General features: G+C 43.2%; 1 protein-coding gene across 8 annotated transcripts in view; it reads left to right on the top strand.

Annotated features, from left to right (window-relative positions):
- Nucleotides 1–15,806, top strand: part of CALD1 (caldesmon 1) — a 185,150-nt gene that overhangs the window by 152,532 nt on the left and 16,812 nt on the right. For all 8 annotated transcript variants that reach the window (XM_046020146.1, XM_046020141.1, XM_046020142.1 and 5 more), the window contains 3 exons: nt 3,952–4,094; nt 11,509–11,773; nt 14,312–14,452. In XM_046020146.1, coding sequence (XP_045876102.1) covers nt 3,952–4,094; nt 11,509–11,773; nt 14,312–14,452 — 549 coding nt within the window. The remainder of the gene's footprint in view (nt 1–3,951; nt 4,095–11,508; nt 11,774–14,311; nt 14,453–15,806) is intronic.

The raw sequence follows: 15,806 nt of genomic DNA, 5'->3' as shown, positions 1-15,806 counted from the left end.
CAGTTTGCTCTACACCCCATTCTAGAATCCCAAAACTTTTGGCCCCTTTTTTACACAAGGCCAGATTAGCCAATCAATCCAGGCTCAAAAAAAAAAAAAAGGAAGGGAGGAAGGAAAAAAATCTGGCATCCCTGCTTTAACATTGCATATGTAAATTACTAGTTGGATGACTAGATTTCCCTCCTCCATCTAGTTGCGTGGTTACATTATGTAAACAACTTTGAATCATATTTTACATGATTTAGCCATTTCAACACCTTCCTCCTCCCCCCCCCCTTTTTTGTTAAAAAACAACCAAAAAAAATTTCCTTTCAAGGAGCTAAGCAGGATCTGTCAGCCACAAGTAAACACAAACATCACGTGGGACTTCTTAGAGAAAACATTTCCAGAAGTCACTCCAATACCTCTGTCTTTCTCCCCTGCAGCCCTGCAGTTTTAACTGTTCGTGGCGATGGAACACAGAACATCACCAACCTTGAAAGTTAGCTTTCTTTTTCTCCTCCCCAATTATAAAATGCCTCTTTTTCATTCTTCACCCCCGAATTGGATTGTTTGTTTGGTTGGTTTTTTTCTTCCTGGCCTCTAACAGAAACCTGTGTCCAGCAGAGTTGTTCATATAATACTGAAACATACTCATATCATGTACCAAAGTTTCCCAAACATGGGCATGCTTGTAAATTACCTGGAATCTTACAAAATGCAAAATCTGACTCAGTGGGTCGGGGATGGAGTCCGAGCTTACCACTAAGGTCTGTGTTGTTCACAGACCAAACTTGCAGTAGCAAACACATCCATGTGGCAGACATTGGACCCAGAAAAGGAACTGAGCCTTCTGAGTCTAACAGAAATGGGTCAGACCTAACGTGAAATGTAACTTGCATCGGTTCTTGTCACTCTCCTGAAACCAAATAATGCAAAACATCATTCTGCAGAGACTGACAGCTCAGTCTTTTTGTCTTGTGCACTTGACCTTTTGAGGGTCTCTCTGGCACCAGGACATGTCACTTGAATTCCCATATACCCATGTGTTGTTAACCCTTTGGATATCCCAAATATCCGGAGTTTTATCCAAATATCTCATTTGCCCAGAGCCTCTCATATGCTAATATTATCTGAATGAAGCACGTTAACTTTTCAGGATACTTATGAACCTATCAACACAGATTTTCTTCATGGTAACATTCTGACCTAGCAGATCAAATGCTTTTCCCTCAGAATTTCTTGAGCTTAGGTTGAATCTATCGAATCTATTCCACTATGCTCCTTAAGATTTAAAGGCATATTGGAATTTATTTATTTATTTATTTCCCAGAAAGAGAAAACTATTTACAAACTCAAATCATTATTTTATTGGTAATTTTTTAATAGTTTTTTTAAAATTCATTTGACAGAGATCACAAGTAGGCAGAGAGGCAGGCAGAGAGAGAGGAGGAAGCAGGCTCCCCGCTGAGCAGAGAGCCTGATGTGGGGCTTGATCCTAGGACCCTGAGACCAGGACCTAAGCCCAAGGCAGAGGCTTTAACTCACTGAGCCACCCAGGCGACCCATCATTGGGAATTTTTCTGAGAAAGTCTTCCAAAGAGAATATCCACCCTATAGACTTTGCCAATAAAGGCAGAGCTGGAAAAGGGGGGAGGGGGATTTTTCTTCTCTTAGACATGTATTGTTTTACAAATCTACTTTATACACATTTTTGGTCAATAAGTCAGATAATGCATTTTGGGAGGTTGGAAATATCTCTGACCCCAAAATAGGAGAAATGAGTTAAAGGTAATTTCTCTTTGCATAGTACTCCTAAAACCATGAGATTTGACTCAGAATGTGTTTTGTGGATTCCTGAAACAGGACCCAAATTTGCATCCCAGATACTTCTTAACCAGGATATAAACTCCAGTCCCTGGTATCTGGGACAGTATCCAGCAATGAAGGTCAGGACGAGAACAGGCAATGTCTGCTCCTGCCTGCCCGGGGAACACAGATTTTCTGTGGGGCAAGAACCGCCACCAGGGAGCTTTCAAGCTGTAGGACAGCCCAGAGCTTCCGTCTCTTCTCTCTAGCCTTTCACAACAAATCAGGAGCCAAGAGGGAAATGACAGGATAAAGGATGAGGAAGGAATCCTCTGGTCCAGCCTTTCTTCTTTTTTTTTTTTAAATATTTTATTTATTTGACAGAGAGAAATCACAACTAGGCAGAGAGGCAGGCAGAGAGAGAGGAGGAAGCAGACACCCCACGGAGCAGAGAGCCCGATGCGGGGCTCGATCCCAGGACCCTGGGATCATGACCTGAGCTGAAGGCAGAGGCCTTAACCCACTGAGCCACCCAGGCGCCCCCAGCCTTTCTTCTTAATGTATGTAGAGCCAACCTCCCAGAGAAATCAGGTGACTTCATTTTAGCTAGTCTGCTGACAGCGCTGGAGCAAAAACTCGGCTTTCCTAACTTCCAGTCAAAGCTCTCACAGAGAATGGCAGAGGAACCGCCCCCTTTTTCAGCATGTCTAAGGGATAGCCTTGGAGGAAGATTGAAGTCTTAACTAAGGGTCACATGGTAGTGAATAGTCAATCTGTGGCCATTTAATCAAATAACATCCAAAGAAGGCCATCAGGCAAAGAACTAGTCAAGGCTCATCAGTGAAGAGAAGTAAAAGTACTGTGCTTAGTAAGACCTGCACTTCAGGAGTAAGTGTTCAGAGGGTATCAGAGGAATAGCTGGGAAAAGGTGAGATCGGATAAGGGGAGGCCATCTTGGGCATCTCCTGAAGGCCCAAGTTCTTATGCCTACACTTCCTCTGTTGCTTGCTTCAGAACATTAGTGTCTTGTCCCTGGTTGTTTGGAAAAGAGCAATAATGAACCTCTCCTGTTTTCACACTCATGGTTTAGGAATGGGTGAGCTGATACAGGTAATCTCAACCCCCTAACAAGCTATGTAAATTCACTTTGTTTTGAAACAATGTGTCTCATTTACTGTAAAGGACCTTGTAACACAAAACTCAGAAAAATTAAAGCTAACACCCACTTTCCATATATCACCTTCCTCTGTCTCCCAACAATCACAAAACCACTTCTGGTTTCCTGTCGCATTCGAAATGTAGTGGTTTAGATGACTACCAACATGGTCCCACAGGTCTGAGTCGTCTCCCCTAAGGTAGGGTTATTATGTCTTCAGTCCTCAGGACCCTAGTTACACATTTGATTAAAATACAAGGGTGGGGGACGCCTGGGTGGCTCAGTTGGTTAAGGGGCTGCCTTCGGCTCAGGTCATGATCCCGGTGTCCTGGGATCGAGTCCTGCATCGGGTTCCTTGCTGGGCAGGGAGCCTGCTTCTCCCTCTTCCTCTGCCTGCCACTCTGTCTGCCTGTGTTCTCTCTCTCTCTCTCTGACAAATAAATAAAATCTTTAAAAAAAAAAAAAAATACAAGGGTGGGCTACCTCTGCCAAATGCCAAAATTGGCTTGGCAGATCTGGTAGGTTTCCTTGGTAGGTTTCCTTTTTCCCTCCTCAACACATTTGTGTCCTTTTCTAAGACAGAGTCTTCATCCAAGAAAAAAAAAACCTGTCCAACCAACCAGGCCATTCTCCCATCAGTGCCACACTAATGAGCACTCTTTTCAGTGAGAACTACAAAGATCTACTCGTACATGGAATTCCCAGAAAATAATAGTTTCCAAACAGTAACACCTCCACTGCTCTTGAAAACAAAACCCCAGTGAAATCAGGGATGATCTTGGTTTCCTAAAATTGTGATCTAGGTCTCTGCACAGAGGCTGGAGGACCATAGCTCATGCTCTAAGAATTTCCTCTGACCCCAGCTCTACCACATCATTCTCCAGTGGTTTGTTTGACTTCGGCTTTTCCTGGCTTCTTAATAATTCTGGGTCTTATTTGGTGATACCGATCAAAACCTAATGGGACTTTTATCATTATGTTTCTTCCTGATGTGTACTGTTGTTTAGATCAAAGATGAGAAGATTAAAAAGGACAAAGAGCCCAAAGAAGTGAAGAGCTTTTTGGATGGAAAGAAGGGATTTACAGAAGTGAAGTCACAGAATGGAGAATTCATGACGCACAAACTTAAACACACCGAGAATAGTTTCAGGTAAGAAACAGAGGCTCCTTAACAAGGACTGTGTTCTCATGTGAGGAAAAAATAATAATCAGCCTCCCTATCCTGTGCCTCCAGACAGAAACGTGCTAAACGGGCAACATATTTCTGTTGTGAAGTCATTGGCCATTGTCTCAGAGATACTCAGTCAGCAGGTCAGGCTATCAATCACTAACAGAAGACCAGTAGTCATTGCTCAGATGAGATTTAAGCTGCTTTTCCCATTGTTTAGCAAAGCAGATCATGCTTAGGATCCGTGTTTTTGTTCCGTGACTAATAAGCTCATGTAAGATCAGTTTCTTAGAAAGCATTATGACTGGGGCTAATGTCCTTGATTCTCTCTATGGTCCAGCCAGTTTCCTAAGAGACACTTGTCAGTACCATTTTCAAGAATATATATATATTTTAAAGATTATAAATAAATGTTGCTTAAAACTGAGATTGTCCTGTGGCCAAATACTCAGGAAATGTTAGGTTAAACTAAGTTAATTAGATCTCTTTACCACAGAGCTTCGAGAGCACTTGATGTTAATTTGCATTGGGAATCTCGAAGAGGAAGGAATAGGGCAGGGCACCCACACTGTGTTTAATACCCTTTGGAGAACCCTCTGGCATAGCTCCAGCTTCCCCTTCTCACCACCCCCCATCAAGTTAAATATCTGGACAGTTGATTTTAGGACAGACAGATAAGTACGCACAGGTATATCCTTACTTCCAGATACACTGAATACTGAGCGCTCCCCGCCAGTTCTGTAGAAGGACTCAAGTTACAGAAGCTGGCCATGGCCACCTGGCCACCTGATGCCTTGTGCCCCTCTCCCACACATACACTCCCTCCAACCATCGGTGCCAGATTCCTACCTCTGTCATGTTACTGGCTGCTGTGCCAGATGTCCTGGGAAAGTTGTGGGTCCCTGAAACGTGGATTCCCATGGGGTTGTTTTGGCAACAGTCTTGCCTGTAGACCCTGTTTTTCTGAACAATTCAAATAAGAAAGTCCCCACGAGCAGGTATTGTGTAGAAGCTGGACATATTCCTTACCCCCAAAGCCTTTGTGGCATTCAGAAGCCAGCAGAGCTACTAGGGCTCTGCTTCTCTAAGCAAGCTAAAATGGGGAGATTTCATTGCCCCCCCCCAACAATTTCACTAGACAAAAATTTGGAAAGGTAATCACATTAATCCAAGGGCAAGCCTATAAAGAAAATGTGTGCAGAAAATGCCTAAGTAAACTGAAAAGGAGGAGGACATGCAAATCCTAGAGATGTTCCTTGTGATTGGCCAGAAAGTAGACTTTAGGTAGAGCAGTAAGAGTTTATTAAGAATTCATAGAAAATCTAGAAACTGAGTTGATTCCTGGTGGTTGTCCAAAGCAAGCCCGAAGCTTGCAGGAGTGCCAGTAGTTTAATATTTCAAGGGGCCTAGAACAGTGTCAGGTTCATGAAAAGTATCCGACAAATATTGCCTAACAATAGTACTGTCTTATTATTCGATAGTTTAAAATAGGTTTTGGGGGTATGAGTAAATTTTTTGTTAAGAAAAGTAATGTTTTTTTAAAATCTCTCAGTAGAAAGAAGTTAACAATTAGCAAATTTGCCAACCAGCTCTAGTCCAAACTCACATTAATAATTAACATGCCCATAGTGTGGAAATCCAGAGAGCTGGGAATTCAAAGAGAAAAACCACAAGGATGGCAGCAGGTGTAGCACTGAGAATTCTAAAATGTGACTCTGGCCTTAATTTTTCCATCTTTGGACAGAAAAAAAAAAAGAGAGAGAGAGAGAAACAAGCCCCCACAATATCATTTGGTTTTGTTTAGCTGCCAACATAGGTTAGTTTTACTTTCAGTTTGAAGTTGATGCCAACAGAAGCCGAGATGCCTGGTTTTGCTGTATCTACTTATAAAGTGAGGAACTTTATAAAGAAGGGAGTGGGAGGGACGCCTGGGTGGCTCAGTTGGTTAGACAACTGCCTTCAGCTCAGGTCATGATCCCAGAGTTCCTGGATCGAGTCCCGCATTGGGCTCCCAGCTCCATGGGGAGTCTGCTTCTCCCTCTGACCTTCTCCTCGCTCCTGCTCTCTCTCACGGTCTCTCTCAAATAAATAAATAAAATCTTTAAAAAAAAAAAAAAAAGAAGGGAGTGGGAGCCTCTGGAGGAACTTTATAAAGAAGCGAGTGGGAGCCTCTGTTTAGAATAGCCTCGTGCCTACTAGCCTAACTGCGAACAAACTGTGTTCGTGGTGGAAGATCTGATGTTCATCTAGACATGTGCCTGAGGAAGCCAAGGAGAGAGGAGAGACCTTCTGGGAGAAATTTCCATACCGGTGTCACCCTTGTGCCGAGGGCATGCTGGTACATCTGAGTCGAGGTGACATTGACAAAGCTCTTGCTCCTGTTTTGACCAAAGCTCCTTATGTTTGATTTAATTATTGCCTCCTTTGCTATTTGGGTTTTTTTTTCTTTTATTTTTTTAAGATTTTATTTATTTATTTGACAGAGAGACCGCCGGAGAGGGAACAGAAGCAGAGGGGGTGGGCGAGGGAGACGCAGGCTTCCCTCTGAGCAGGGAGCCCCATGCAGGGCTCCATCCTGGGACTCTGGAATCATGACCTGAGCTGAAAGCAGATACTTAATGCCTGAGCCACCCAGGCACCCCTGATTTTTCTTTTTCTGAAGGACTTTTTTTATTTTAAGATTTTATTTACTTGTCAGAGAGAGGGCGCACACGCACAAGCAGGGGGAGCGGCAGCAGAGGGAGAAGCAGGCTGCCCACTGAGCAAGGAGCCAATGTGGGGCTCGATCGCAGGACCCTAGGATCATGACCTGAGCTGAAGGCATATACTTCACTGACTGAGCCACCCAGGCATCTGATAGTTCTGTTTTTTGTGATTAGATTGTTTTCTCTAAAGCATCAAATTAAAAAAAAAAATCAACTCAATTAGCAAAGTATAGAAAAAGCAGATTATACCAAGGACTTCATAAAAAGCACAAAACCAGGTATTTATTTTGTGGTCTATTTTTTACATGGTAATTAAAGTTTTTTCTAATTATAGGGGAAAAAGATACCCATTATGAAACATTCAGAAAATAGAAGTACAAAAATAAGCACCCACTACCCAAAGATAACTACCAGTAACATTTTATTCAGAAATTTTTTATGTGTATATATTCAAAATAGAGAAATATATATAGCATGTATATATGTGTATAACTATAAATACATATTTTTAAATTGATTCTTGCATTATATCATAGCTACCCTTCTGGACCAGTGAATATAAGCTTACAGTTAATAATGTTAGCATATTCCCCCACATGGATGGGTGTGTCGCGAGAAACTGAACCAGTCCCTAATGATAGACCTTTTCATTGTCCAAAATGAAGACTGAGCGACACCTAGTGGAGTTCAGAGAGCTTTCTCTAGGGATGCGTTCTGCCCGTCCAATGCCGGTCCACTAACATGATGAAAAGGAAGAGCAAACTCGTTTCTGAAGATGTGAAGACCTTGAACTAGTGCAGAGAGATTGTCTCTCTACCATCACAGACCTGTGAACTTACAAGACTCTGAAAGGGCAACATCCAGGTTTCAAGGGACCCTCTAACCTTTGAGTATAAAATTTTAAAAAGTTCATCTTTAACTGTCAAGAACCTAGAACAATATTTTAACATCTAACCTGAAGTCTTAGTAAGAAATAACTTTTACATCATGACCCAGTACATAGCTGCATAGAGACTTACCACTAAAACAAACATGTCAAGACATGGCACTTTCCCTTGCTCTCTGCAGTTCACTCTGGTGTTTTCTGTTTCGTTTTGTTTTAATGCTGATTGTGATCCACAAGACTGGTTTTTCCATCCTGCAGCTTGAAAAGGTTGGAAAGGACATGGTATACTCAGAACTAACTCAATGTTTGAGGGCGCCTGGGTGGCTCTGTTGGTTAACCGTCTTGCCTTTGGCTCAGGTCATGATCTCAAGGTCCTGGGATCAAGCCCTTAGTTGGTCCCCCACTCAAAGGGGAGTCTGCCTGTCCCTGTCCCTCTGCCTCCCCACCCCCATGCTTGTGCACACACATGCTCTCTCTCTCTCTCAAATAAATAAATGAAAATCTTGGGGTGGGGGGAAAGAACTACTTCAGTGTTTAAAAAGCATGAGATGTATGCATAAGATCAGTATTACCGGGGCACCTGGGTGGCTCAGTGGGTTAAAGCCTCTGCCTTTCGCTCAGGTCATGATCCCAGGGTCCTGGGATCGAGCCCCGCATCGGGCTCTCTGCTTGGCAGGGAGCATGCTTCCTCCTCTCTCTCTCTCTCTCTCTCTGCCTGCCTCTCTGCCTACTTGTGATCTCTGTCTGTCAAATGTATAAATAAAATCTTAAAAAAAAAAAAAAGATCAGTATTACCAATGCAGTCTTGAACTCATTTTGTCTTATTCTTTTTCTTGTTCCATCACTAGAAACACTGACCCCTTCTCTACATGGAATAAATGATACCAGACAGTGGTAATTCATCTGTTCCTTAGACAAAGTGTTAGGGATGAGCTACCTGTGTTCAGAGCTAGTGAAGCACTGCTTGTTAATAAGTACTTAAGCAGCTGGCAAGGTACATCTTTGTCTCTTAGTTAAGGACTGTCTGTAACTAGGTATACTTTTGAGAACACCAGTAAATTCTCCTAAAGGGCCAGGAGGATCCAGCCGACATGAATTTTGCTCCAGTGACAACGCAGTGCTCTGCTGGGGTTGTGTCAATAGCAACGTGTTTTGAAGACAATTATCAATGTCATAATTCTAGTGGATAGCAAATTCATTAAAGGAGCTCATGGCCAGTAGGTGCTAATGACCTCTCTCCTCTCTTTATATGATTTATGTAAAAACACTAAGAATGCCAGTTCTGAAGTAAAATTTTAACATAAGAACCCCTGGGATAGTGTTTTGTCTCTAGTCTGAACATGTTCCCAATTCTAAAAATCCCTCTGGAATCTCACACTTTTAATCAGAAAAGAAAACTTCAACGTAATTTCAGTTTTATTTCTTTTTTTTTTTTTAAGGGTGCTCTCCTTTCTTTTTTTATGTTATTTTTTAAGAGAGGGAGAGAGGAGGGAGGGGGCAGAGGGGCAGAGAGAGAGAGAGAAAATCTTAAGCGGGATTCACGCCCAGGACAGAGCCCAACATGGGACTCGATTTTACAATCCTGAGATTATAAGCCGAGCAAAAATCAAGAGTCAGACGTCTAACCTACTGAGCCACGCAGGTACCCTTAATTTCAATTTTATTTGTAACTTATAAAAAACGTACCCATTTTCTTGCTGTTCAGTAAGATCCGCCATCTGATGAAGCATTGCTTCCACTGGAGCATGGAAGGTAGTCAGGGCTAGACAGTAGAAATTCTAGAGATTTACAGGTAGGAAACGTCCTCCCAAACTCTCTAGTTGTCAGTGTAGGAGGTGAGCAGTAGAGGCTAACATGCTTGATTTGGTTGATTTTTTTTTATTTTATGACAAACCGTATTTAACTCCTGATAGAATTATAGTACAATGGAAAGAAGAGTATACTTAGTAGAGAAACACTAGAATCTAATCGTGGCTCTACCACTTTCTCGCTACCAAAAGTTGGGCCAGACTGTTTTCTCTCTCACACATCGCTTCCTAATTTGTAAAGTGGCAGTATTTTTTTAAAGATTTTATTTATGTCTTTGATAGAAAGAGACACACAGAGAGAGAAGGAACATAAGCAGGAGGAGTGGGAGAGGGAGAAGCAGGCTTCCCACTGAGCAGGGAGCCCAACGCAGGGCTTGATCCCAGGACCCTGGGATCATCACCTGAGCTGAAGGCAGCCACCTGGGTGGTGCCCCTGAAATGGCAGCATTAACCTAATCGGCTAACTCCCTAGTTATTGTGACTATTAAATGAGATAATAATATGAAAAGGGCCTATAAAGCTTAAGTAACAACCCTAACTATGCCACATCAGGGCTAAGACAGTAATTTTAAGTCACAGTTAGGAATATTCCCATCATGTTAGACCACCTAAATTGAAGCCATAAGGTAGTGCTGTCATTATGAACTTTCTCGGAGCAGCTGTGTAAGAAAGGACACATGTTACTGTACTTACAGCTCTTACTCAGAGGCAAAGAGTAATTTCATCTCCAGAAATCAGCAGCCAGAGTCAAGTTCAAGACATGGATAAGCAGATTTTTTTCAGTGCCTGCCCTAGTTCCAGCCATCTTTTCTTGCCACCCCGCACCTGAGCCTGCAAGTCTCCCCTTCTGATCCATGATTCTAGGGAGATCCAAATTAACCAGTAACTTACGGCAGAGGACTACTAGGGTCACACCTAGATTTTAGAACTCAGTCTAATAGCACTGTTTTGCATTACATGCCTTCCTTTCCAGTAATAACTAGTATTTATGATAATAAATGTCAACAGTTATTTAATATGTAATCTCGTGGGATCCAAAGACTAGCCCAGGAGGTAAATAGAACAAATATGATTTGCCTGGTTCTTCCACATCGTATCATGCATGTATCATGGATTTTTCTTTAATTGCGGTAAAACACATAACATAAAGTTTACTATCTTCCCCATTTTTAAGTGACAGCTCAGTCGTGTGAAGTGCATTGCACTGTTGTGAAACGTCTCCAGAACTTTGTCATCTTGCAAACCTGAAACTCTATACCCACGAAATAACTCCCCACCTCCCCTCCCCACAGCCACTGATAACCACCATTCTGCTTTGTTTCCCCGAACAGACTACTTGAGATAACTCACGTAAGCGGCGTTAGGCAGGATTTGATTTTGGGGATTCGTTTATTTCACGTAGCCTAATATCCTCAAGGTTCATCCATGTTGTAGCCTGTGACAGATTGCCTTCCTTTTTAAGGCTGAATAGTAGTACACTGTATGTATGCACCGCTTTCTGTTCGCTCATTCATTTGTTGATGGGTATTTGGGTTGCTTCCACCTCTCCACTATTGTGAATGATGCTGCTAGGAACAAGGGTGCACAAATATCTTCTCAAGATCCTGCTTTCAGTTCTCTGGGATATAGACCCAGAAGTGGGGTTGCCAGTGCATATGGCGGTTTCACTGTTAATTTTTTGAGGAATCTCCCTGCTGTTTTCCATAGCAGTGACACTCTTCTGCCCATTTTCCATGCGCCATTTTGCCACCGCCCATGTCTGTGTGCCCCGTTGTATGGCTAGGAAACAAGGGTAAGTGGCAGAGTGGGATCCGATTCAGACCTGGAGGTTGCAGGCAGACCCCTGGACCCCTTGGGCTGGTGTGAGGACCCACTGTGTGATGAGGGGCAATAGAGATTTCTTTTGGGTGGGGGCTGCAAAGCCTGCAGACCGACATCCTTCCCTGGGGGAGGCGGCCAGACTGACGGCTGTCACACCGCTCTGCATTTCCGGACAGCCGCCCAGGAGCGGGAGCAAGGGCCGGCGAGGCCAAGGAGGCTGAAGGCGCTTCGCAGGTGGAGGCTGGCAAGCGCCTGGAGGAGCTTCGCCGTCGCCGCGGGGAAACCGAGAGCGAAGAGTTCGAGAAGCTCAAACAGAAGCAGCAAGAGGCAGCCCAGGAGCTGGAGGAGCTGAAGAAAAAGCGGGAGGAGCGAAGGAAGGTCCTAGAGGAGGAAGAGCAGAAGCGGAAGCAGGAGGAAGCAGAGAGAAAAGTCAGAGAGGAGGTAAGGAGGGCGCAGCCCGCCTGCCCTGGGCCCCAGTCCATGTCTGGTGACCCTTCTAGCCCAGGGAATAATTTTTTTTCATGGAGGAATGCTCCTGCTCTTTTGAGCATGGACCCTTATAAATATATTTGAAGAATAACAAGGCTAACCATGCACTGGGCACAGTTGTAAAACCTTCATCTGTAGCACTTTATATCCATTTATAACTTTCTGATGTGGGTAGTGTTATTATCCCATTTTTCATATGAGGAAACTGAGGCACAACGTGGATTAGTCATTTTCTCATGGTCCCATTTGCCTTAACCCATTCCCCTATATTGTCTCTCAATAAAGAACAGGAAGCAGAGAAAGATGAAGAGGTCTGCAGAGTAGTTATAAGAACCGGGAGTCACATGGTAGTTGTTTTCTGATATTTGAAGAGTTTTGATAGGGAGATTTTTTAAATAGTTCTTCTTTTCTTAATGGAAGAGTCAGGAAATGAGGTCATCACACTCAGGAGCAGTATCTGCTTTGTCCGTTACTGTAAACCCAGGAGCCAACACAGTGCCAGGCATATAGCAGGAGCCCAGGAATGATGAACAGATGAACGTGTTCCATCTTTTAAGACAGAACTAAAAACAACAGATAAAGATACAAGAAAACAAAGTTTGGACACTGAGAAAGCACTTAACCAACTACAGCTTTACAAGGTACATTCTTTCCTTTCATCCTGAGGTGTATTATCATCCTCACTTTGTAGACCAAGAAAAGAGAATTAGATTATTTGAGTGACTTCTGTGAGTCACTTGACTAGTAAGTGATAGAATCAGTACTGGACCTTAATTCTCCAAATCAGCTTAGAGCTGTTCCCTTTGGTCTTAGGAGATAGTGACCTTCCATCATTTGAACTATGCAGAAAGACTTCCAATGGCTTTCTGACATGGGTCCTCTACGAAAATTGGCTGACCGCTGCAGAAAGTTTGGATAAATTATTCCAAGATCTCTTCCAACTCCAGCTCTCAGTGAGCCAGTTGCCTTTGGTTGGGAAGTGCTTGGGATGATAGTGCCTTTGAGTCAAACATACCTGGGCCAGGATCCTTTGCCACTTGCAAGCTGGGACCTCGGCAATTACTGAACTAAGATCAGCTAAGACTTCTTTTCTTTACCTATGGAATAATGTCTACTTAGCACTGATGCCAGGATTAAATAGGTCTTTGTGTTCATGGTGCCTGATAGTTATAATTATTGTTATCATTGTTATTTAGAGGAGCAGAGTATCAATGAAGGCAGAAGAGAAATACTGATTCTTAGAATTGGATTGGACCTACGAGATGATTTGGTCTAACCTCCTACCAAACAGTCATTAGTCATTAGTCAGCAAAGCCACAATAACAAATTCCCATAGACTGGGTGGCTTATAAACAACAGTTTATTTCTCACTGTTCTGGAAGTTGGGGAGTTGAAGATCCAGGCTTCAACACATTCTGTGCCTGGTGAGACCCCACTTCTCAGTTCATAGCAGTCTTCCCACTGCACCCTCACTTGGCAGAAGGCTGAAGAGAGCTCTCCAGGTTCTCCTTCATCAGGGCACTAGTGCCATTCCGGAAGACTTCACTCTCATGATCTATTCACCTTCCAAAGGCCTCAACTCCTAAAACCATCACTTTGAGGGCTAGGACTTTAATTATATGAATGGGGGTGGCCACAGACATTCAGCCCACAACACAGAGAATCGTTCTGCCAGATGAACATCCAGTCTCTACTTAAGAACATATAGTTTGAAAACTACAAAAGACTACACACACATCTCTCAGTCAATCATTCATAGAGGATGTGTGACTTGATCAGTGCTCCGAATGTTTGGCCTGACAGAGAAGATGGGGGAGAGTATTGTAGACCAGGAAGGAAGGCACAGAGGGGTTACTGAGACACACTGTGAACATCTGTGACTTCTGTGGTGCAGTGTCTACATATTTTCAGGTTTGTCCAACCATCTAAAATAATCTCAGTTGAGGCAGGGACAACCATAAAATTATCTCTCATATAATCTGGTGAATATAAGAACTTAGATTTACATAACTTTGCACGTCAGTTATATCATTTGTCTTCACAACTCTCCTAGCAAGGTGGGAGAAGGGACATTTACCTTCCTTTTACATACACAGAAAAGGAAGATCAGTGTTAAATGACGTGACCAGATGGTAATGACAATGATCAGCTTCATGCTGAGCACAAGACCTGGCATTTTACATGGGCTTTCTCATTTAGCCTCATGACAGCTATCATATTCTCATTTCACGGATGATAAACTGAGGTACATGAGCAGAGAAGTGAAGTGACCAAGGTCACACAGTTGGGAAGTGGCCAGAGTGTGAGTCGGGCAGTTGGACTTGCCAGCTCAGGCTTAACCTCTAGCCACTGCCCTTGAGGAAGGGGTGACATCCAGTCCAGAACCCAGCTTGTTTTCCTCTGGGACTAGTGCTTTCTGCCCTCCAGCCCTCTTGCCTTCTGGCTTGAAGCTCATACTGATGTCCTTGTTATTTGTTCGTTCTCCCTCAGGAAGAGAAGAGGAGGCTAAAGGAAGAGATTGAAAGGCGACGGGCAGAAGCTGCTGAGAAACGTCAGAAGATGCCCGAAGACAGCTTATCAGATGACAAGAAGCCATTCAAGTGTTTCACTCCTAAAGGTTCATCTCTCAAGGTATTTCTTATTCCCAGAAAGCCTTCTTGTAACACCTCCTTTATAATGTGATGAAAACTGGATTTTAGCCCCTTACTTAGTCATCGCTCAAAGCCTTTGCTTCATTTAGCTTTGTGCTCCTTCTTTCAGCCTTTTCAGAGCGCCTCTTTGTAACATGTAGGGAGGAGAGAAATAAAGCAGAGAGCTTTGTATCTGTTGTTCGTTAGATGCTTTGGTATGCATTCAAGTGACATTTGGCGATTATCTCTGGATTTCAGTGACCCATGCCCTCCAGATGCCTCATCCCTTCAAGCTGTTGAAAATGGAAACATTAAAAGTTTATAAAGTGGGCAACTATACTATAAAGGATTGAGCCACTTTTCATACTAGCTGTTCACTTTTAATTTGTCATTATTAAAAGTAGGGCGGCTGGAAACGATCCTGGTCAAATCTGAAAGCTGTTATCATGGGAGGAGATGAAATGTAACTTGGGGATCCTTTGCCAGGATGCGTTCGGTCCCGGCACTGCCTTCGAGGAGCATAGCTCCTAACTGATGGAAGATGGAAGTGCTGGCAAGAGAAGAGAGAATGAGCAGGAGGGAGCCCAGTCAAGGACATGAGGGAAGGGTTGACATGCAGAGAAAAGAGAACAGAAGCAAGAAAGCACTATTATTTATACTAAAGGCCATTATTTTTAAATATGTGGGGGGTTTTTTTGAGAGTGAACATTTATTGAGCACCTGGCACAGTGAAGATAGTCAATAAATATTTGCTGAATGAATAAATGAATAAACGAATCTTCAGAGATTGGCACTTTTAACACTTTTATTTCTCCCTCATTTTCCATCAAACTAGTGAGGGCTACAAAGTGTGGACGATGGGCAAAACCAGTAGAGAATCATAGCCAGGCTCCAGCTGCTTAAATATACACATGTGTGTGTCTGTAATTGTGTGTGTGAAGTCATCTCATGTGGCCCACCAAAGTGAACAAAAGCCACTTACTTACATTTTACAGTTACTACCTGTTTCACAGGAAAATCAGCATGTTTGATCCTTAAGGAGCTCTGCTTAGTCTTTATGATCATCTGGGTCCCAATCATAGTCTGATGCCTCCCACATAAACTCCTTATACTCGAACCCTCTCTTCTCAAGATCTGCTTCCAGGAGAATCGGAACTAAGCCACAGGGGGATTTTATTGTTTCATAGTTGATATTTATAACATACCTAACAGGTGCTATGTACTATGAAGGAGAGAAGTACAAAGCAAGGTCTTTGCCCCCATGGCGTTACCATAGTCAACTGCCCAGGGGAATCCCAAGAATAACCAGGTAACCGACCGCAGACTTCCAGGCAGTGACATCTCAGAGCAGAGCG

Source organism: Meles meles, chromosome 10 (assembly GCF_922984935.1).
Source record: "Meles meles chromosome 10, mMelMel3.1 paternal haplotype, whole genome shotgun sequence".
NCBI lineage: Eukaryota > Metazoa > Chordata > Mammalia > Carnivora > Mustelidae > Meles > Meles meles.
The sequence above is the reverse complement of the archived record's forward strand: the minus strand, read 5'-3'. Positions and strand labels throughout refer to the sequence as shown.